At 39.0% G+C, this 22,655-nt stretch overlaps 1 protein-coding gene across 3 annotated transcripts; it reads left to right on the forward strand.

The window, feature by feature from the left end:
* Positions 1 to 8,190: 8,190 nt before the first annotated feature.
* On the forward strand, positions 8,191 to 15,974 carry LOC138060417 (zinc finger protein 420-like). 3 transcript variants are annotated; one of them, XM_068906179.1, is made up of 2 exons: positions 8,191 to 8,323; positions 13,399 to 15,974. In XM_068906179.1, the coding sequence occupies exon 2, from the start codon at positions 13,417 to 13,419 to the stop codon at positions 15,313 to 15,315; it is 1,899 nt and encodes a 632-aa protein (XP_068762280.1). In that variant the 5' UTR covers positions 8,191 to 8,323; positions 13,399 to 13,416; the 3' UTR covers positions 15,316 to 15,974. The 3 variants fall into 3 exon arrangements, with proteins under 3 accessions (XP_068762280.1, XP_068762278.1, XP_068762279.1); XM_068906177.1 differs by having other exon boundaries at positions 8,191 to 8,257; XM_068906178.1 differs by lacking the exon at positions 8,191 to 8,323 and adding an exon at positions 12,464 to 12,476.
* Positions 15,975 to 22,655: the final 6,681 nt, after the last annotated feature.

Genomic DNA, 22,655 nt, shown 5'->3' on the forward strand with positions numbered 1-22,655 from the left:
TTGGACAGGAAAAAGTGATTATTTCAAAAAATTGTTCGTTTTTAGCCACCTTAACTTTTGTTTCAGCTCATCTGGGCTTTTACCAAGCCTAATTTCATATTTAGGTTGGTGTTGACCAATGCGCTGTCGCTGCCTTTAGGAGGCTCGAAAGGGTTTCAACACATAGAAGACTCTCTGTTTAGATCGAATGTTGCTACAACAATGGATCATGTTATGGTGAAACACTGATCATTTCCAAACAAGATGTGATCTATATTGCGATGTAACAAGTTACCTTGGCAACAGGAAAGCCCAGCAAAAACACTCTATATTTTGGATTTAGTTGTTTATATCTCAAAACCGAAATCAGTGACCCCCCTTTTTTATTGCTGAGAAGTGATTAGAAAGCCCCCATGAGACTTTCGGCAAAGTTTAAAAACATTCTGTCTAGAGGATTCAGAGTTACCTTAAAGAAATCACAAAATTAAGGTGCCTCTGAATCCACTAAACAGAATTTTTTAAACTTTGCTGAAAGTTTCATCTTGCCCTTCTTATTACTTTTCGGAATAAAAAAATGGGGTCACCGAAATCGTTTTTGAGATATAAGCAATTAAAGACAAAATAAAGCGTGTTTTTACAGGGCTTGCCCGTTGCCACGGTGACATATTACGTCGCAATAATGACTGTATCTTGTTCAGCAATATATTCGTGTTTCATTTGGTACCACAATATTGCCAATACATGATACAACGTTGTGGTGCCGTTCCATCTAATACGAGCGTCACTTAGAAGCGTTGAAAGAAACACAGAATAATGCATCGATCAACTCGAAATCCCCCCCCCCCCCCCTGCCCCGTTGCCGGGCAAACTCCGGGCTTTGAACTTTAGAAGATTGGATCTTTCAAATTGCCGCTCCCTCGGGCCAAAATGGTGTTCAAATGCCCTACCCTATCGTTGGATTTGTCTGTCAAATGCCCCTCCTAAAGAACAATCGTCGTCCGCTCATGCCAACACATGTTTCGTGACCCTTTATATAATGAGGCCGTTTTTACCAGAATTGACTTACTACAAAAACACAACTTTAAATTAAAATTGACTAGGAATTAAATTAATTAATGTCAATTAAGCAAGCGGAAGTTGCTCTAACTCCGAAACACGGCAAAGATTGTTTAACAGGGGTACTGTATAAATATCAATTGAAAGAACCAGTTCTTAAGTAGGAGGGTCCTTTTTTTTTTTCTTCTCCCTGGTTTCACGGGCTTACGGCACTGCTCTAGCGCGAGTTAGTTTCTTCTTTTTAAGACGCATCAACCACTTTTGGACTTCGTCAACACCCAAGCGACATTTCTTTGCGAGATGTAAAGTGTTTGCTCCTTAAGCACAGCTTTGCTTGAAAGCTTCCTCAATAATGACACTCAGTGGCAATAATAAAGCACTCATCGCGCACCGGTGGCTCAGTTTGTTGAGCATCGGGCTACCATGCGGGAGGTCGTGAGTTCGACTCCGGCCGGACTAACACTCAGGGTCTCAAAATTACTGAGGAGAAAGTGCTGCCTTTGTTATTACAACCGCAAATTCTCGGATAAGGACTATAAACCGTAGGCCTCATCTCACATCCCTTCAATGTTCACAACCCAGTGGGACGTAAAAGAACCCACACACTGTTCGCAAAGAGTAGGGCATGGAGCTCCCGGTGTTGTGGTTAGGCCTCATTTCAGTCATTCATATGCTGGGTGAGATCGCTAATGATACTCGCGGCTGCCAGCAGCGCCTACTATATATGCTGATGTCCGATCTCACCCATAGATCCCTTGCTTGTAAAGCGTATTTGAATACGTCAATAGAAAATGCGCTATATAAAATATAATCATTACCATTACCATTTTTTGTAAGCCAATCGCTCACAAATTCTATATCTTTATCTTTAAACTCTTCCATCTCGTCCAACACGTGTTTATAGCTGTCAGCGACTTCGACGCCCGAAAAAATAGTCGAGATCGATCGGTATGATTTTGCCGGGGAAATAATATCACAGTCCACATGCCTGTACTTGATTTTCTCAATGAGAAACACTTAAATATCCATAATAGAAATGTTTAAAACTGTCAATAACTACAACAAAATACAAGAACTAAACTCAATAATGAAGGTCGTGAATTGGATCAAGTATTTCATACAGAGAAAATGAACAGACTCATTCGAGATCCATTCTCCGATAGCCAAAACTAGACGTTCACGGTAAAATTTGATATCAGAGAGATTAAGCATTCGCGGGCTGCTTGTCATAAAAGCATGAAGTTATGTTATTCTAACTAGTCTCTCTCTTTTGAAAAGTTACTTGATACCTGCTGCTATACCACGCAATAAATGAGCTCATATCAAACGAGTTTCTTCCATTTTTGGCAAAACGCAAATTTTAGGCCGACGATTGCCGTTTGCCGTAAACGTGATGCTGCTTAATTTCTCCATAATCACAGTTTCACCCCCAAACGCCAACGCCTCGCGGGAACTCGTTGAATCATAAGACAGTGTCGCGACTCCAAGTTGACACAGGGACGCGTGCTGGTGTCACTGGATTGGTCAATTGCAAAACCTTGGGCAAAATAGGCCCTTTATAAACACTAAACCAAGGAAAGTTTAGCGCTTGTGATGGGTGGCATGGGCGGAGTAATTGCAGAATACCCTTCTATGTAGCGGCATCCATTGAAGAAAGATGCATAAAACAATACACGACATTCATATGCAAATAAGTGGCCGGATATTCTGCTGTTTGGATGACCTGGGGATCGACGAGCAGTCGGTGGACCCATCTTCAGGCTCAGACTCTGTAGCCTGTCTTGATCATGAACAACCAACCGGCGTATGGTGTAAACAATTGCCTGTAAGTGTAATTGAAAATGATTAGAACCATTCTGTCATCACTCTGTCATCACTCGAAAATCTTCGCTGGTGTGGGAACGCTTGCTAGACGAAGGCTAACAACCGTGCACCAATTGACAGTACATACATATATAGAGGTGGTCAATTTTTTCAAAAGAGTTTCTTATCTGGACAGACCGAAAAAGACGTGTGTTTCCAAGAATGCTTCAGATGCTTCTCCAAAAGAGTGCGAGAGTGCCCGACGGAGTGGTAAGTTCTTGGCTGACTAAAATATTAAACAACTTCAAGTAAAAGACATCTCGGATTTAAAACACAAGTCATACCTGTCTGCTGTACCGTTCGATTTTCACATTTGATCACCCAGCATAAAAGTGCCCACTAGAAGTAAACTATAGTACAGTGATCAAATAATTGGCATTTGACTCCCAGGATTGATTGATATAAATGTTCTCCTCACAAACTCAATACATTGTCAAGCAGACTAATGACGAGAATAAAGAAAATTATCAACTTTTTTTTTCTTTTCTAGATATTTCATCTCAGTTTATTTATTGATTAAGAAGTTAAACGTTAATTTAAAACATCGATGTTATCGTAAAACCCGTCTTTACAAGTAGGAAACTGTCGCAAACTCGGAGTGTCACGGAATATTCCAATGTGATTTTTGCGATGCAAATTATCTCAGGTTCACTGTCCGACACTTACATCAACGCATAAGTGAACACCGTTATTCAGTCATCGGGCAAACACCTAGAAACACAGCATGGCAACAACAGAACAAAGACTGACCACCTTTTCAAAGTTCTGAGGAAATGTAACAGCAAGTTTGATTGCTTAGTCTACGAGCTGTTGTACGTAAGGGACATCAAGCCTTCTCTTAACACGTAAGCCGACTCCATTCATGCCAAACTCGTTACGTGACACTTTCGTACATTTTTTCTTTTTCCTTATAGTAATTGTAATAGTAATAGTTATGGTAATATAAAGTAATAGTTTAATAACACTTCCGGCAGTCAAAACTGAATAAACAGTGCAATTTACAAAATTGAATACTTATAATTACTTCTATTTACAATAACAAGTATTATAATAATTGGAATCACGAGAACCTAAAAGTGAAAAAGTCATTTGTCCTTTTCATTGTTGTAGTGGCTTTAGTATTTCCTGATCTTAACTGGCATGGGATAGATCTCGTCGTAACTTACGGAGCTAAGAAAGATGGGGTGGCTCTCATTCATCATATCAGCCACCACCTTTTTACATATGAAAATCCTGCCATTTGCTAACGATGTCAGATTTGCTTGATCTAGGGCTTGTTGATAACTAGAGTTTGGAAATATTATTCTTTATAAAGCTCTTCTTTGTATAGATTTAATAGCGTCAGAAAGGTATGCAGGAATATCCTGCCACACTTGCGCTGCGTACTCCAAGATCGATCTATTATTACATGTGTTTTCCATGGGCATGGCTTCTGGTATGACTCCAGCGCGCTTCAACAACACCTAAGTGCGTATGGAGCGTTTTCACTCACGTGACCAGCAGCCATATTGGATTACTGAAACAAATTAAAGAAAGTATAAATATAATTTGTATAAAAAGAGTTCAAATCCCAGAGGATTAGTTTGGTACACCATCATGGCCGCCGTCATGCTCTATAATCTCTTAGCTGCCTTGGCAATTACATATTTAAAGTGAGTGTTCCATTTAAGGTCATCGCTAATTAAAACCATATACGTTCTTACTGGCTCTACCTCTTGGTTTCCAACTCCTACACTTATAGGTCGCATTGCGGTAATCGAATTCTTCATAAAATTTACGTACATTTCTTTACACTTTTTGGGATTTAGCTTCATCTTGTGTTCTTAACAACAATCATGGATTTTTCTGACAACTACGCCTAGCATACTAATGGTGTTTCTTGGGATAATCTCGAATGCAGTAGCCATATCGACATACCTCGTACGCAAATACCAGTTCCTGAGTAGCTTGTTTATCATGACAGCAAAGAGCAGAGCCTTGATCCGAGTTTTGTTCCTTGTGGGAATTAGGGACCGGTCATTATTTATGTAGCGGGGGGGGGGAGGGAAAAATATTTTGATAGATGAAATTTTTTGCCAGGCCCTCCCTCCTTAGGTCTAAAAATGGCAAGTAGCCCCCCTCTTAATTCAATATTTCATTGATGAACCCCCCCCCCCCCCAATTATTCCACTTAAGATTTTATTTCTGTATTTTTGTCGTATTTGCATCACATGGATATGATGCCAAACAATACACATGGCGAATGTCTGGTATGAGCAAAGACGAAGGTACCTTGTAAATCATTGAAATGTCATTGCTTAGCCTATCAGATAGCCTCTTTGCACTGGATGCACTTCCAGCAATAGGACAAATTATGGACAAGCTTGAAAAGTGGTGGTTAAGTACTGGGCCCGGTTGTTCGAAAGCCGATTAACTTAATCCAGGATTAGCGGGAACATTGGTTTCATGTTTTCAACTTTTTGGTGAAGGTTTCTTTTGCTTATTTTTGTTTTTCAAGATTGACTTCTTCTTCTTCTAATGTTAAGTTTTACCAAATATCAGCATTGAACAGCATTTGGGAGTAGAGAAATAAACTCCATGGTTAATTAATCTGGGATTAGCGTTAATCGTCTTTTGAACAACCGGGCCCTGGTTGTTGGAAAAGTACTGGTTCTATAAAGTAGTGTTTTGTTGCAATACATGCAGTGTAGGAAAAATATTCCTATCCAACACTGGAAAAGTTATATATCTTTGCCACCACAAGATTTGCAATCAAAGTGCCACTTTTCAGATGTTGGACACCAAATATAAATATTTTTTCCAATATATTTTCCAAGGTGCAAAGCAATATATTTTGTGTTATCTTATTCATGTTTTATTACTTCATGGGCTATTGAACCAACAAATATTTTGTTGATTTTGATATTGAATGCAGCCAAAATCAGAAACAGGCTGATCTGGATTTGTCTTTTATTAAAGTGTGAAATATTAAAGCAATGAAGTTTATGACAATATTCTTCTAAATGGGTTGTCCATCTTCATCACCTAAATCTTTGAAATTAATTTATTTCGTAAAAGTAATCCCATTTGCAAAAGCATAGACAAGACCCCTTAAAAAACCTAAGAAATGATGACCCCCCTATTAATTGTTTAAAAGAAAATTAGCCCCCCCACTAGCCAATCTAAAACACTCTTGACCCCCCCCCCCTTCTTTTTTCCCTCCCACCCCCTCCTCTACATAAATAATGACTGGTCCCTTATACCCATAGGACCCGCAAATATTTTATGAATTGTTTCACATTTTATGCATTCGTATTACACTTTATACTTTTTCACTTTTTAACTTGATAAGGGCGTAACATAGCGCCGAAGCGTCCTTCGCTTTTTTAAATGTATTTTTAAAGTCTTTTAGCGTTAATCAACAACTCCTATTTGTATTCCCGGGTATGAGCTTTGTTTCAACATCCAATCAGCGACCCCAGAATGACCACGTGGTAATTTATAAAAACCATCCATTAAGAAGGTAGGTACTTGGTGTATTTTGTCATTTAGTGGTTATCTATTGCACAAAATTATCTAAACACGGTAAAACCTTCAGGGTTAGGATTAGGGTTAGGTTTACGAGGTCCTACCAGGGGTTTTGGGGAACAGGAAAACAGGGCTATTTTTAACTGGGGAACAGGGAAACAATGTCAAAATATTTTAGGGAACAAAAACAGTTTGAAATCTACCTCATTGACCACCATTTTGAGAATTTAGAAAATTGTATGACCCCCCCCCCCAATTTCCGATTTTTTTTCTCCTGCCCCCCCCCCCCTCATCAAAGTAATTTTTTGGAAGCCCCCCCTCCCTTGAATAAAAAATACATATGGTGTTAAAAGTTACTGCAGCATTAAAATTTCGTTTTGTTACATTTCACATAATTTATTGAAAGAAACCTGAAAGCTAGAAAGCTGCTTTAACAAATCACTCAAAAGCATGAAAAGTCAATTTCTGCTTTCATCACTGCTGTTTAGTTGACCTGATTCATTCCTGCCTCCCACTTCGGCTTGTCCAGTTCTGAGAGTATTCATTCGCAAGAATTATTTGTAAAATCTCTTATCCTATTTTTAATCTAATTTTTTCCTCCAACCCCTCCTTTTCCTTCATTTTTTTTCGGCTGCCCCCCCCCCCCCCCTTTCAAGCCAATTTTTTTTTAGTGCCCCCCCCCAAAAAAAAATCCCACCAGCCCCCCCTTTCTCATAAAAAATGAACGGTCCCTTAGCTCCAAATTTTGGTCCCCGCAAAGTCCCCGCAAATTTTGGTCAGTGTAGATCACTTAATAATGTATGCAAAATTATTCCGGAACACGATTACTAATGGTAAATCACAGACGCTCCTCTCCGATTTTTTCGGCGGAGAGTGGGTGGCTGATTGCACTGAAAAGACGGAGACAACTATACGTAGAGGTAAGTGAAGTTTATTTCTACATTTATAGCTTATTTTAGCATTTATAAGCTAAAAATATATTTTCCCATACAAATTCTCATAAATCGGGTCCCAAGCTTGGGCTGCCTGTGATCTATTCACTCAAGCCCGAGCTTCCTTTCGCCTTGTACGTACTGTTGGACCACAGGGGGCCCGGACAGACTGTGTGACCGTTAATATTTTTCACATAATTTCGAGAAAATCCAATATATCGTAGTGCTATAATAAATACGTATTATAACAAAATAAAAGTATTTTTACCTGAAGTGTTGTTTGTGGTAATCCTTGTGGCTATCCTTGTGGCTGACAACGACTATTTTTAGTGATTTGAAGGGTTTGTGTTCGACGTTCACACGAGCGTACTAACAGTCAATGGCGAACTCAAAATCATTCCAAATCGCTCAAAAAACCACTTTTGAGGCAAAAGGACGACTATATACCACAGCTAAGGTTTATTTATCGTTGATTTATATACATAGTTCGCGATATATCGCTAGATAGGTGTAGCCTCCTTGCAGCCGTTTTTTGTGTCGGTATGGGACCGACACAAAAAACGGCTGCAAGGAGGCTATATATAGGTGAGGCAAATGGTAAATACAGTACATTTACTATAAACTAACAATCGGTTACACAAACAGATTGTATGGGCCCCCGTGGTTGGACGTACTATAGTATACTGCGGTCGAGTGATACCCGAGACTTTGAGAATCTTTTTGTCTCGTGACACCCAGCACGACCCAGCACCTTTTCTCGAGAATCGGGTGTGTTGCGAAATGACTACCGCGGTGCATTTTAAGCGGCTGTCACCAATGGTGGCAGGAGATACTTCGTGTATCTCTTATTTTTGTGCATTCAAGTGACACCGCCTCTCCTCGTTAGCTTCTTTTGTTCGCCTCCATTGGTGTCTCTAGAGGTTAGTTGAAAACGTCCTATTGAAGTACTTTGTTCAGTGACCGAATCTTTACAATCTTTACAGAAGGTACGTTTAGTTTATTACTTTATGAGGGAAAAACCAGGGCTACATAATTCTACTAAAAATACCCGGCCACTGCAATTTGCAATGATATGAGTAGAGTGTATTGTTATCCATCGTTCTTCAAGGGGTTGGTACATTTCGCTGACCCTCAGTCCATGGACTACCCAAATGGACTACCCTAAAAATACTATTTCGAATGAGTACTGTTGATCTATTTGTAAGCAGCATGTCAAATAGTGCTTACTTAAGCCTCAACACCCATTTTAAACAGCATTGTTCAACAATATGTAAGTCTAAGCAACCATGCAATTTTAAAAAGGTTAGCTTACATGAAGTAATCGGCCATCACAACAATAATCGAAAGCTAACCTTTTTAAAATGGGTGCTTAGACTTAAATAGTGTTGGAGAATGCTGTTAAAAATGGGTGTTGAGGCTTAAGTAAGCACTATTTGAGATGCTGCTTACACATGGATCAACAGTACTCATTTGAAATAGTATTTTTAGGGTAGTCCATGGACTGGGGGTCAGCAAAATGTACCGACCCTTCTTCAAGGGATGGCGCTATAAGAATCAACTCTCTTGGAAGGTGCTGTATTGTAAAATCTTTGTCGGCTTCGACTTCTTCTGGGATTTGATTGTGGCGGTGCTTCCTCTCACTTGTATTTACTACTTATTTTTAATGAATCTATTTATCAAACATACAAATTAAGAATACACATCAGTGGAATCAGTGGAGGCCAAGCCAAGGGCTTAAATGGCTTGTGATCAGCTAAGCCTAGCAGATCTTGAATAACAAGATTTATTCCTTTCACCGCAATAAATGCCATTGACATTTATAGATTTTACTCTGTCTAGTAAAATCTAGTTGATTTTTTTTTAATACTTGCCAGTGGGGAAGCCCTCGGTGATGAAAGCTAGGGTTAAACGAACTCCAAACACTAATAGAAGAGTAAATAATAGCAAACTAAAAGTTCGCAAAGCAAGGATTAGTTTAAAAATAACACTACGATTGAATTATTTAATAGATAGATCATCTTAAAAGTATCTGGGCATTACTATTGATCTTGTCATGGCAAGAACATACCAAAAATAATTAAGTGCTGAAGAAAATTGCTGTCTTGAGATGGATGACTTTTTTTATGAAAACCAATTCTACAGTCTACTGTAAAACAATAATCCCTTGGTATTCTCTATGGTATTGTGATATGGGGCTCCTGCTCCCCTTCAAATCAATGATAGGTGACATTGAGTGCATTTGCCTAAGGGCTACTAAATTAGTCCACAACTTGCCTAGAGATGGACCCTGTGATTTCAACATTGAGCTTAGGTTAAACTTGGAACATTACTTTTGCCACATCTTGTCAAGGCTTTTTCCCACTTACCTGTCTTCAAGAGCAATATTAAAGACATGAAAAGTTTTCTAAAGTTGTTGCTACGATACGATTGAGACACTACACAGGAGCTAGTGTTGAAATGTTGGCTCTTTGAATCATAACTTTCTACTGTAGGCTACATTCATTTTTTTTAAAACCATAGCAGTATAAATTATACAAACTATGTCACTCTGAACATTAAAGACTTTCGGAAATGTATGCTTTCCAAGAAAAGGTTTTCATGTAATATATCAAACACTAGAAGGAGTGTTTCATCGGATATCCAAACACAGAGAAGCGAGTTGAAACACAAGGTTGAAGGCCGAGTTTTTAAACCAAGTTCGAGAGTTCGAGTGTTTGATATTGCTTCTCAATGGAATCCGTATTTTGAGAGATAGTTGGTAAAATGTTATGCTAATTAAGACCACATATCCAAACTTCCTTCACTGTAGTGCTTTCTTTTGTTTTTGGCTTATGAATTGTTAATAAGTTTGATGACAATTCGGAGGAATATTAATGTTTTCCTTTTCCTGAGCAACAGGCCCGGGTTGTTTGGAGCATGGTTAGCACTAACCAGCATTAAATACCATGGAGTTGGTGCTATTAGAAATAGGCTTCGAACAACCAGCCCGAGGAGTGTTATTTTTATAGTCAATCTCTGTGCAAGTGGAGCACCATACTCACAGAAAATGGTAGGAAACCTTGAGTTGCTTTTCTCATCGAAAAGCAACTCATGGTTATTATTATTATTATTATTATTATTATTATTATTGTTATTATTATTATTATTATTATTATTATTATTATTATTATTATTAAATAATAATAATAATATTATTATTATTATTATTATTATTGTTATTAAAGGCAGTATGTCAACATCTGAATGCCAGCTATAAAATAAAAAACACACAAGGAGCTAGGCAGGAACCCGTGACTAGCCCTGCATATAAATTTACAATAAACTTGTGTGATAAACAAAGGAAATCAATTAAAAGTTAAAAAAAAAAATTTACATTTTAAATTTTAAAAGTCTTAAAATGGTCTATGCTTGATCTAGCCACCTGGGGCCAGTTTCTCGAAAGTCCCAAAACTTTACAGGACATTTTTGGGTGTAATAATTCACTTTGTATCTCAAAAACGGAGAGGACTTATGTCGTCAAACTCCACAGTCAGTTTTATTTTTTGTTACCTTGAAAAAATGTTAAAAGATTGGCTTTCCAAAAGAAGCGGTTGGCAGTTTCACAAGTGGCTTTTCGTGGCTGAAACGTTTTCAGGACTTTCGAGAAACGGGCCCCTGGTTGATGCAATGGGTGTTTGAGCATTTTAATCTAGCACAAGACCTTGAAAGCTCTGGCAATGTTCAGGCTACTACTTAAGACAGACTTCTGCATCCATCCTAGAACATCTCTGCTTCGCTTTGCTCCTAGTATTTCCCTCACACTACTACTGAATCCCCTTAGAACATCCACCAATTATCCATTATAATGTTGATTTGAGTGATTTTGTAGCCCGGGTACTGCTTCTTAATTTCGCATCGTACAGTAGTGGGGCGTACTTGCAGGTTTTCTCCTCGTCCTTCTGTTTCTGGTTCTCAATCCAAGGGCAGCTCATCTCCAAAAGGGTTACTGTCTTCCTTCCAACAAGTCACGGCAGGTCCCAGGTCTCTCTTTTCCTTCTTCTTACAGGACAGTAATTTCCTTAGTATCCTTGCTGTCCCCAACAATGCTGTTTTCTGGATCACTTCCAACCTCACATTCAGGCCGGTTCGCTTCATGTATTCCTTAAAGTTGACTGATACGGCTCCAAGGGCCCCAATAACAACAGGCACTACAATGACTTTTCGCATGAGCCAGACTTTTGCCATTTCTTCTTTCAATAGTTGGTGTTTCTCTAACTTTTCAAGTTATTGTTGTTGTTGTTGTTATTTTTATTGTTGCTAATTAATTGGGCGACTTTGCACCCACGAGCAGTATTGCTCTAAGCTTGAGCCTGGGACCATATTGTTGGCCGAAGTTTAGAGCTCATCTGGGTCAGCTGGATATTTTTGAGGTTGACCACTGACCAGGTATGGTTTTTGATGGAATTGCAAGCTCAAGCCAAGTTAACTTATTGTAAGAATAAATAACCCAGGAGGTCTGCTTTTTGGTTTAGAGCTCATCTGGGTCAGCTGGATATTTTTAAGGTTGACCGCTGACCAGGAACTGGTTTTCGATGGAATTGCAAGCTCAAGCCAAGTTAACTTATTGTAAGAATAAATAACCCAGGAGGTCTGCTTTTAGGCTTGACCAAATCTGTTTTTTACTTTTCAAAATGGCCGCAATCTGTTTTTTTGACGTGAAAGACAATGAAAATAATTAACTGTTTTAAAGAAAATGCATAATTTTCAAGCAATCACCTAGACGTAATTATATTAAAACAATAACTTTATAATTCACCTCAGGCCCCGTGAATATCGGTGAATAAAAACCTTGACTTTGTCTCAGTTTTTATTCAACGATATTCACCTTGCTTTTGGGGAATAATAATAATGTTAAATATCAAGCATTTACTTCTGAGAGGTTAATCTGTGGAAGTATCTGATGGAAAGTAGCGAATGTATGTAGACTTATCAGAGTGGCTTTAACTACATGTAATAAGATTATTTGAAGATCAACTCAAAGCTTTCCTGAACATAATTTATGCAGAAAGGTCAAGAAAGTTTATTTTTTATTTTTGTTATCCTTTGACGCATGTAGATACAGTGTATCATATCTCAGTGTTGGAGAGGAAAGAGAAAATTGTTAGTATCGGTAAAATGTTGGTTAAAGTAATTCCTTAGTATTGCATTGCGCATCCCTACTGCGCACGATTTTGCGTCATTAGCGCACGCACATGAGCACGTGCGCGTACAAAACGTGAGAGATTTCCTTCAAACTAAACCCGATGGGAGGCACGGTGGCCTCATGGTTAGTGCGCTTGACTCCAGATCGAGTGGTCCGGGTTAATTCGGGTCCTGACCGACTGCTCCTTTCCCACCTATGGTATTCATGTATACTTATGTAGGTGCTAATATCTCAAATAATTAGCTTTAAAATGTTAAACTCCCAGTCGTGAGTGAAGACTGCCAGGGAACTTACAGTTCAATAACACAGAATAAACAAATGAAGACAATTAATGTGGAAAGAAACGTTTTAAAAGAATTGGTTTAAATATATGTTGCAGAATAAACTCATTTAGAAGTTTGTACATTAAAAATTTTAGACATAATACCCATTCAACTGTAGAATGTTTGGAATGTATTTGGTTTCTTTAAACATTTTCAGGTAGGCATGTTGTGAATTTCAGCAGAGCCTTGAAACCTATCGTAAAGAGTTTTAAGTTATCATTTTTCCTTCTTGTTTAGTTTTGTTGAGTCAATTACAAATAAAATGTATGAACTTGATAGTGAATTTCGTGATTTGTGGTCACTCATAATTTTTGAGAACTTTTAAAACATCAATTATTGCGCCCATAACTCAAGAAATTCACTCGCGTTCATATTCGTGTAATAAAAAAAAGGTTTTCAATGATGAACTTGATTGTCGTTTAATTTTATTAACTTCCTGTAAATCGGGCTTTCTTTTTTTCTGAGCTAAAGGAAGACTAATAATTTCATGACTTTGCCGCCGGTTGGATGTTGTTGATGGAGATAACTTATTTTTCTTGTGTATTTATGTACTTAGTGAGATCACAATCCAGGCATGATGTCAAGATTGGTAAAGCACAGGAACTTCTGTACTCTCAAGAGGAGTTTTCGGTGTAAACGGAGAAGAAGCTGCCTCCACGAAGAGCGAAGTCTTATAAGACACGAAGAAGTCCATAATGGATATAAGCCTTACAGATGCAAGGAGTGTGGGAAGTGCTTCAGCTTTAGAGGAAATTTAACAAGGCATAGCAGAGCACATGATGGAAAGAGAGCCTATCAATGCAACCAGTATGGCACATGCTTTAGGGATACATGGAATTTAATGTTACACAAAGGAGTCCATGCGAAGTATAAATGCAAACAATGTGGCAAGTGTTTTAGCCAATCAGGAGGGCTGAAGACACATGAAAGAGTTCATACAGGAGAGAAGCCGTATGCATGCAAACAATGTGGCAAGTGTTTTAGCCAAGCAGGAAATCTGAAGATGCATGAAAAAGTCCATACTGGAGAGAAGCCCTATAAATGCAAACAATGTGGCAAGTGTTTTAGCCAAGCAGGAAATCTGAAGACACATGAAAAGGTCCATACTGGAGAGAAGCCTTATGAATGCAAAAAACGTGGTAAGGGTTTTAATCAAAGACAAAGTTTTGAGACACATAAAAGACTGCATACAGGAGAAAGGCCTCATCAATGCAAACAATGTAGGAAGTGTTTCAGCCTAGCAGGACATTTGAGGAGACATGAAAAAATCCATACTGGAGAGAAGCCCCATCAATGCAAACAATGTGGCAAGTGTTTTAGCCTAGCAGGAAATCTGAAGACTCATGAAAAAGTCCATACTGGAGAGAAGCCCTATAAATGCAAACAATGCGGCAAGTGTTTTAGCCAAGCAGGAAATCTGAAGACACATGAAAAGGTCCATACTGGAGAGAAGCCTTATAAATGCAAAATACGTGGTAAGGGTTTTAATCAAAGGCAAAGTTTTGAGACACATAAAAGACTGCATACACGAGAAAGGCCTCATCAATGCAAACAATGTAGGAAGTGTTTCAGCCTAGCAGGACATTTGAGGAGACATGAAAAAATCCATACTGGAGAGAAGCCCCATCAATGCAAACAATGTGGCAAGTGTTTTAGCCTAGCAGGAAATCTGAAGACTCATGAAAAAGTCCATACTGGAGAGAAGCCCTATAAATGCAAACAATGTGGCAAGTGTTTTAGCCTAGCAGGAAATTTAAGGAGACATGAAAAAGTCCATACTGGAGCGAAGCCCTATGAATGCCAACATTGTGGCAAGTGGTTCAGGGAAAAAAGACATTTAACAAAACATGGCAGAATACATGCGGGAGAGAAGCCTTATCAATGCAAACAATGTGGCAAATGTTTTAGAGAAGCAGGGACTTTAAGGGCACATGAAACTGTCCATACTGGAGAGAAGCGTCATGAATGCAAACGTTGCGGCAAGTGTTTTAGCCAAGCGGGAAATTTAAGGAGACACGAAAGATTGCATACCGGAGAGAAGCGTTATGAATGCAAATGTTGCGGCAAGTGTTTTAACCAAGCGGGAAATTTAAGGAGACACGAAAGATTGCATACCGGAGAGAAGCCTTATGATTGCAAAAGTTGCGGCAAGTGTTTTAGCCAAGCGGAACATTTAAGGAGACATGAAAGATTGCATACCGGAGAGAAGCGTTTTAATCGTAAGCAAATAAGAAAGTCTTTTTGCAACAAAAGAAATGTCAGGAAACAAGAAAAAGCACGAGAACGTTCGTCAAGCGCAAATGAAAATGAAGTAGCGATTCGTCGCCCCTCCACTAGACAAGGCCGTAGTTTGAACCAGGGTACAAAACATAGCTGTTGGCTTTGCCAGGAGGAGTTGAGCAGCGAGGAGCTGCTTCTTGCACACTACCAAAATCACATGACATTTGAGGAGCCGTCAACTTCAACTAGTTGATTGTGTGTTTTTTTAACTACACTGGTTGGCCATTGAATATACCATCGTTTTCAAGATTTTGCCGGCTACCTGTTTATGAGGGATTCAGCAGACGCGTGTGCGCAATTTTCTTGTTCTCGTTTCACACGCGTTTTTTGGGACGCATATTTCAGGTCTGCACTGTAGATATCTGTCCAAACTGTTTGAGTTTCGTGGCATTTCGTATATATTGCGTTCTCAGTTCAACAATAGATTGTTAAAATCGTAAATGGTTTGAACCCAGGAGTCATATCAGTCTGACGATGACTTCCGACTTCCGCTCAGGTTGTGAAGACACCGGTGACTCAGCAGCATCCTAAACAGTCCTTCTCTGGACTACACTCACCCGGACAATCGTACTTCACTTCATCTTTCGTTAGACGTTTCTAAAACCAGGTTACTATCGTATCGGTGTCTGACACATGCAGACTGCAGACCGCCCCCAACTAACAGTTAGCTAAAGTGAACCGTTTTAAGACTTAAATACATGTACTGTTTATCAGCGCTATTTGAAATGGGTGTTCCAGATAAGAGTCGGGTCTCGGGTCAATAACCCGACAAAGAAGGCTTCCTGACCCGACAGATGAAATTAAAATATTCAGTTAAATATTGAAATATTACAACAAAATTTTAAAAAGAAAGACGGACGTTTCTTGGCGTTGTTTAACTCTGAAAGCGACGAACGATTAACATTCTTCCCAGTAGTTCATTCAATGTAAACAAGAACCCAGACACAAGGGGCGTTTTCCATTTACAAAAAATTTCCGGAAATTTTGGTGGAAATTTCCATCGGGTGAAAAACGTGTTCCATTTAACTCAGGTCCGTTCGCCGCCGAGTGATTGCGATTTTACGCGCCAAAATTTAAAAATGTGGCCGTGAATAGCCTGGAAGTGGTAAGACCTTTCAAAAGTTGTAAATGGAACACACATTTCCATCGGAAAGTTCCCAACGGGAAAACAGGACTACCTTTTCAGAAGTTCCGTTTATTCCGGAAATTTTCCAGTGGGACGAACCAAAAACGTGTGTTCCATTTACATCCCAACCGGAATTTCCGGAATTTCTTGGTAAATGGAAAACGCCCAAGGTGATCACGTGCACCTTTCAGTTTGCCTAGCACGTGATCAATTTCTTCCTTTTGACAGAACATCATGACCTTCCCCTTGATTCATAGAAGTCAGAGACTGCAGAAATTTTAGGGTTTTTCCGATCGATTGTCATTAATCTTTCGCTGAAAATTCGAATTCAAAGCAATTTGCAGTTAATTTTTTTTGCAGACTATTTAACTTACGGAAGAAACGAGTGAATTACCAAAGCTTAAAAAAGTAAAAGACCTCAAAACGGGCAAGTACATTACAAAAGAATTCAACGTGTGAACGAGGGAGCCAAGGGGCCACTGCTGGCACGAAGTCTCGGTGACCCTTCAAATTGTCTACATGACCCCCCACTTGAAAAAAATAACTGGAACGCTGCTTAACAGCGCTATTTGTACGCAGTCTGTACTCTGCAGTCTGCGGTCTACATGCAGTTGTCATACACCTCTATCGTATTCTCTATTTTCGAATTCCCCATAATACACTTTGTTTGCCCCCCAAATTTTGCATAAACTATTGTTTTCAAATGCTCTTGGGGACACTGCATATTCCCAAGAGCATTTGAAAACAATGGTTTATGCAAAATTTGGGGGGCAAACAAAGTGTATTATGGGGAATTCGAAAATAGAGAATGGGGATTGTCGGTTTTCTGTTGCTGGCCCAGTTGCCTGATCGGCAATCGCCATCAGTTCACTTTTTTGAGGAAGAACGTAAGAGTTGTTTATTTCGCAAAGCTTATTTTTCATAATTTGTTAGTTAGTTAATGAGTTTGTTAGTTTTAGTCGACATGCTATTTCATGTATTTTCTTTGTTCCATATCTCTGATGCAAACGTATGATTATCATATATTATATTTATTGCGTACACACTCTCCTCGGAGCAGAAACCACGGAACTGCTTTGATTATTTTTCTGAGAGGAAAATTTCTTCTGCAGCAATTATTGTGTGCTTGCAAACACTTTAACAATTGTGGTGCTATTCTTTTGTGTTAATTGTTGTTGCTTCAGAGCGAGTGAACGAGCACCAATTGCAACGTATTATTTTATTGACTTTGCCAGTCAAGCTGGCAGAGCGCCACTGTGACAACAGCTTGCGCCAATTACTGTGGCCCCTTTTTTACCCTCCCAACCATGATACACAACAGAAGACAGACCACAACACCGGGAACTACGTGCCCTACTCTTAGCGATAAGTGTGTGGGTTCTTTTACGTCCCACAGGATTATTAACATTGAAGGGTTGTGAGACCGGACCTCCGGCTTATTGTCCTTATCCGAGGAGACTTGAAAGTCGAACCATTTGCAGATGTAGTTACAAAGTCCCTGAGTGTTCGTCCGGCCGGAGTTGACCTCGCGACCTCCCGCGTGACAGTCCGGTGCTCAACCAACTGAGCCACAGGTCCGCTGAGCCAATTTAGCACTTATCATGTACTATGCAAATCTCGAAGGTTTTGGCTTTGCTGGCTTTTTACCATATTAGGCCATTTTCGAATTCATGTCTGCCAACTCTTCAAAGCGAGTCTAAATGCGAAGGTTTTGTGATGGTAATTAGTTCTACTTTACATATGAACGAAAACTAATTTTCCATAAAAAATTGGCACTTAGACTCGCTTTGAAGAGGAGGCAGACATGAACTCGGAAATGGTCTATTTATCACACTTTAGACCGGAGTGCACTGCGCAGCAACCAGAATGTAACGGGCTATGTTTGAGCCTCGCTTTGAGCTGGAATGACCGTTTAACACAGTGGCGGACTGGTAGACTACTTAAACGGGCAAATATTCTAAACCTTCCGTCCAGTTTTGTACTTGCTCTTCGCTTTCGGTTGAGATCCATCTATGACCAACTCAACATATCAAAATTTACCCTATAAGGAACGCTATTGTAGTTCTATCGTCATAGCGCTTTCGTGTGGACGAGCGAAAACGATTGAAATAGATTACCCGTAAACGGATGTTGTTTTTTTTAGCCGGTGCAGTAATCTCCTTTATTCTCTACTTTCTCAAATCCTATACATGTAATACACCTTATTTACCCTCCAAAATTTTACTCGGACATTGTTTTCGATCTCTCTTGGGGCATCTTCATGTCCATGGAGGATTGCAAGCAATAAGTATATGCAAAATTTTGGGGGTAAACAAGATGTATTATCGGATTTGAGAAAGTGAATAAAAAATATTCGAATATGTGACGAGGGGGTCTGAGCTTCAAAAACTATGGCCGCTCATCATGTGTTTGAAAACCAAAAATAGCATCAATTTTAAGCGGCTGTGCTATACCACACATGCAAACCAGAGGTGCATATATATGACCTGATAAAGGTGTGTTTTCATATCGATTGGTTATTTTTGTAACACAGACCATTTCACTGAATTAGCGAAATTACACTTGACGTTTTATTTAAATCAGATCAGTAACTTAAGTCGTTATATCGAAAATATCTCCGGTGTCACCAATTGGTACTTTCAGCGAGTTGTTTTAATTTTTTTTTTCTCAATCCTCTTGAAGGATCTATAAAACATCCACGGAAACGACACCGACTCGAAACTGAATAAACATTGAAATTCGTGGGAAACGTGCAATGTGAATTTTAAAACAGTTTTCCGTTTTTTGCAAAGTGACAAAAACTCAATTGAGCAGGCCCCGTCGGCACACGTATCCGGATATTTTTGAATCCACAACTTTTTCTTTCCGGATTCAAAAATATATCCATCCACAAGTAGCGTATTCAAACCGAAGTTGCCTCGGAACTTGCCATCGTTTGACACAGATGCTTCACTGTTTCGCCGCCGCGGTAACTTCATCACGGCGCCGCTGAATCCGATTTCACTTCGATTTTGCGCTTTATTTTTGCAGCCAAAAGTACAGTAGCAAAAATCTCCCAAAATGTTTGTCGTTGATCGTAACTTTTTATATTTGGGGTTCAAAGTTAATGTTGTTTTCATGTCGTAAATGTTGTTGCTGATGACAAAATATTTTATTCTCGATCGACCATCCTGAAAACTTCCTTCTGCTGTGCCTAAAAACAGGTTATCAATATTTATTCACGTTTGCTTCAATATTTGTTTTGAATAAAGCAAGCTAACAAAATCTGTACCTTGCTTAGTTCGCATTGTTAGGCGTTAAAATAGAATTTTCGGTCCTTTGCTTCTGTTACGGAGTGGTATATTTTTTAGGTCACCCATCCAAATACTAACTCCACCGGACATGGGTTAACTTCAATGAACTTTTGTAAAATACAAAGCTGTTAGACTCTCAGAGTGCACGCTTAAACTTGTGGTAAAAGAAGTTGTGAGGGAACTTGGAAATGATCAACATTTCCGCGTAGAAGCCAATGTCTCTCGATTCCCTTTTATTTTCTTCAATCTTTCTGGGTTTGGTACTTTGCGAGTAACCACATGTCTTCTCAGGGGGCTATTTACCTACGACTTTTACCATGGCACTACAATGATAGACAATACCAAAACAATATCGTGCACTGTTAGAGCTACGTACATATTACGCAAGGACAACTTGAATCTCCTGAAAGACAACACACAGCTCAGTTGACATTATGGAATAAATCGCTGTGTTACTTCACTACCACACGTAAGCAATGCGTGTCAATTTTTTCTAAAGAGGACAGGAATTTCCTCTGACAAATGATTTATTAATAGGCCGGTAGCCAGGTTTTTATCCTCAGAAAAGGATCTGTTTCGTCGTACGAACGTGTGAGGACCTGTGAGCCAAAGGGCCTCTGCTGGTATGACTTCTGGGTGACCCCTTAAATGGTCTTAATGACCCCCCAACTTGAAAAAAATTGCCTGAAACGCTGCACGTACCACGGGCAACCCAGTGTACCCTCACGGAGGGTCTAGTTATTGATAAACTCGGCTGATTATTCAACTTGTGTGGTGTGTACTAAACCAATTATTCCCTTCAGTGTCGGTGAAATTGTAGGAAATCCAGTAAATAGTTTACAACAAAAAATATCCATAAAGAAAACAAATTTCATCTATTTAACGAAAAACAAGAAAATCAATACTCACTTAAATATAAAACTTAAAACCTTTAATTATAAACATCAATCATCAGAGATTTCTAAAATGCATTTAACATCACGTACACTAAAAGAAAAATAGTTCAATAATAAAAACAAGCGTTGTCCTTATTGTTATATTCTCAAGGGGGAAATTTACACAAGAGGAAATGCACACACAAAATGGCGGATGAACAAGAACTGATTATATTGATAAGAGCACATGGAAATACAAAAGGCTGTACAGCGCTGGCTCGTAAGAACTATCTAAGTCACTATAACACTTACCGTAAATCCTCTATTAAGCCCCCCCCCCCATCCTTTTCAGAGGAGGAAAGTTAATAAGCCCCCCCTCTCTATAACCCCCCCCCCCCTTCCCATCCCCCAATCCTTATTCTTCACAAAAAAATTAAGGATTAACGTGGACTGATCGGTTATGATTTATTCAGGCTGGAAGTTCATATTGTTTTTGGTCTTCGGCGGCATGACCTCCAACTTCATATGGCTTACTTTCTCAATTTTGTGCTCTAGTTCTCTCTCTCTCTCTCTCTCTCTCTCTCTCTCTCTCTCTCTCTCTCTCTCTCTCTCTCTCTCTCCGTTACTTTTAGGCTCCCACAAGTGAATTAAATACTTTTGACAGTGACTTTAATTGTACAACGCGTAAGTCTACTCTGTCTCATACCACGGTATTTTTGCTACAGGTGATGCGTTTCGCTAAATTAAATAAGTCCCCCCCCTCTCTATTAAGCCCCCCCCCCCCTCAAAAGTGCTTGAAAAAAATAAGCCCCCCGGGGGGCTTAATAGAGTATTTACGGTATTTGACATCGTGATGGCTTCCTTATTAAGACAGAATTTATGAATGTCAAGTGAAAATTTAAAAAGATTTTGGATAGTCTTCGCTTCATGATACAGCAGACAAGTTTAGCCAATCAATCAACGTTCATTTCATTCGTGCCAGTTTAGTACCGCCTTTCTTCGATATCAATTCGTGATAACTTCATTCTGTCTTCGATCATCACATCTCTCCAGTTCCTGTGTGTGTTCTTCCACCCTTCCCCTATTTTTCTGAGTGGAGGGGGCAGCTGTAAACAGGCTAGGTGATTTTAGCGAAGAGGGATCTATCTTATTCATTTTGACATCACTAATAAGCCGTGCCATTTGCATTAACGCTTAGCGTTTCACCTTTAAAAAAGATCTCACTGTTTTTATTTGATAACTTAGGCCAACAATGACTATATACAAGACGGTTAAATTATCTTGTTATTTAGAGGATATTACACGGTCGCGCGGGGGATACGAATTTTACCTTCGAGTGCTGAAAGTATCTCTCACGAGTGAGCGGAGCGAACAAGTGAGATACTTTCGGCGCGAGAAGATATAATTCGTATCCCCAAGCGGCCATGTAATGTTCTGTTTATTATACAGATATTTATGAAATGTCCAGATTTAAAACAACTTGTTTTACTCATTTTCGAAAGGATGAAAAAGTGGTAACCAACCGCTAAAACACGCATGTTGTGTAACATGAAATAAGATGAAAGTTATGAAAAACAAATCATGATAATTTAAAATTTTGCAACAAAAATGTTAATGTAGTAGAAAAGAATTATCTTAAAGCACAAAAGTATCTTCCAATGAAGAGGGAGCTAGCATTTTATTGGCTAATCGTGTTCGTTACCATGACGACATTTATATTCTCACATGTGAAAGATAAAAATGATATGTTCACTACGCGATGTGAAGATATGCTCTTTTAGTAAAACGAAAAACTCTGATATTTCATCAATATCTGTATAATAAATACTATGAATTCACTCAATCGAGGTTTACGAAACACACGTTACTTAACATTCTGTTTTGAAAATGATTCATACATTGAACTTTGAATCAAAACCAGCACTTTATTCACCGGTCAGTTGGCTCGATTAGTTAGTTGATAATCGGGCTACTTTGACAGAGGTCGCGGCCCCGAATCACAGCCCTTCTTAACAATAAAAGTTGTGCCGGGCAGACGTGAAAAAAACTCACTCATTGTTCGAAAAGAGTAGATGTACTAGGTATACTTCATTTCAATATTCATTCAATGTTTGACATGCTGGCCACTTTACTTGCAGGCTTTTGACAAAGTTGAATGTTGAATTGCAAATTTTACGTTCTATAACAGCACCTTTTTTTTTAGTTTGTCTAGGAAATTGCAATCTTTTTAAGTGAGATT

The sequence above is a fragment of the Montipora capricornis genome, chromosome 8 (genome assembly GCF_036669925.1).
Source record: "Montipora capricornis isolate CH-2021 chromosome 8, ASM3666992v2, whole genome shotgun sequence".
Lineage (NCBI taxonomy): Eukaryota > Metazoa > Cnidaria > Anthozoa > Scleractinia > Acroporidae > Montipora > Montipora capricornis.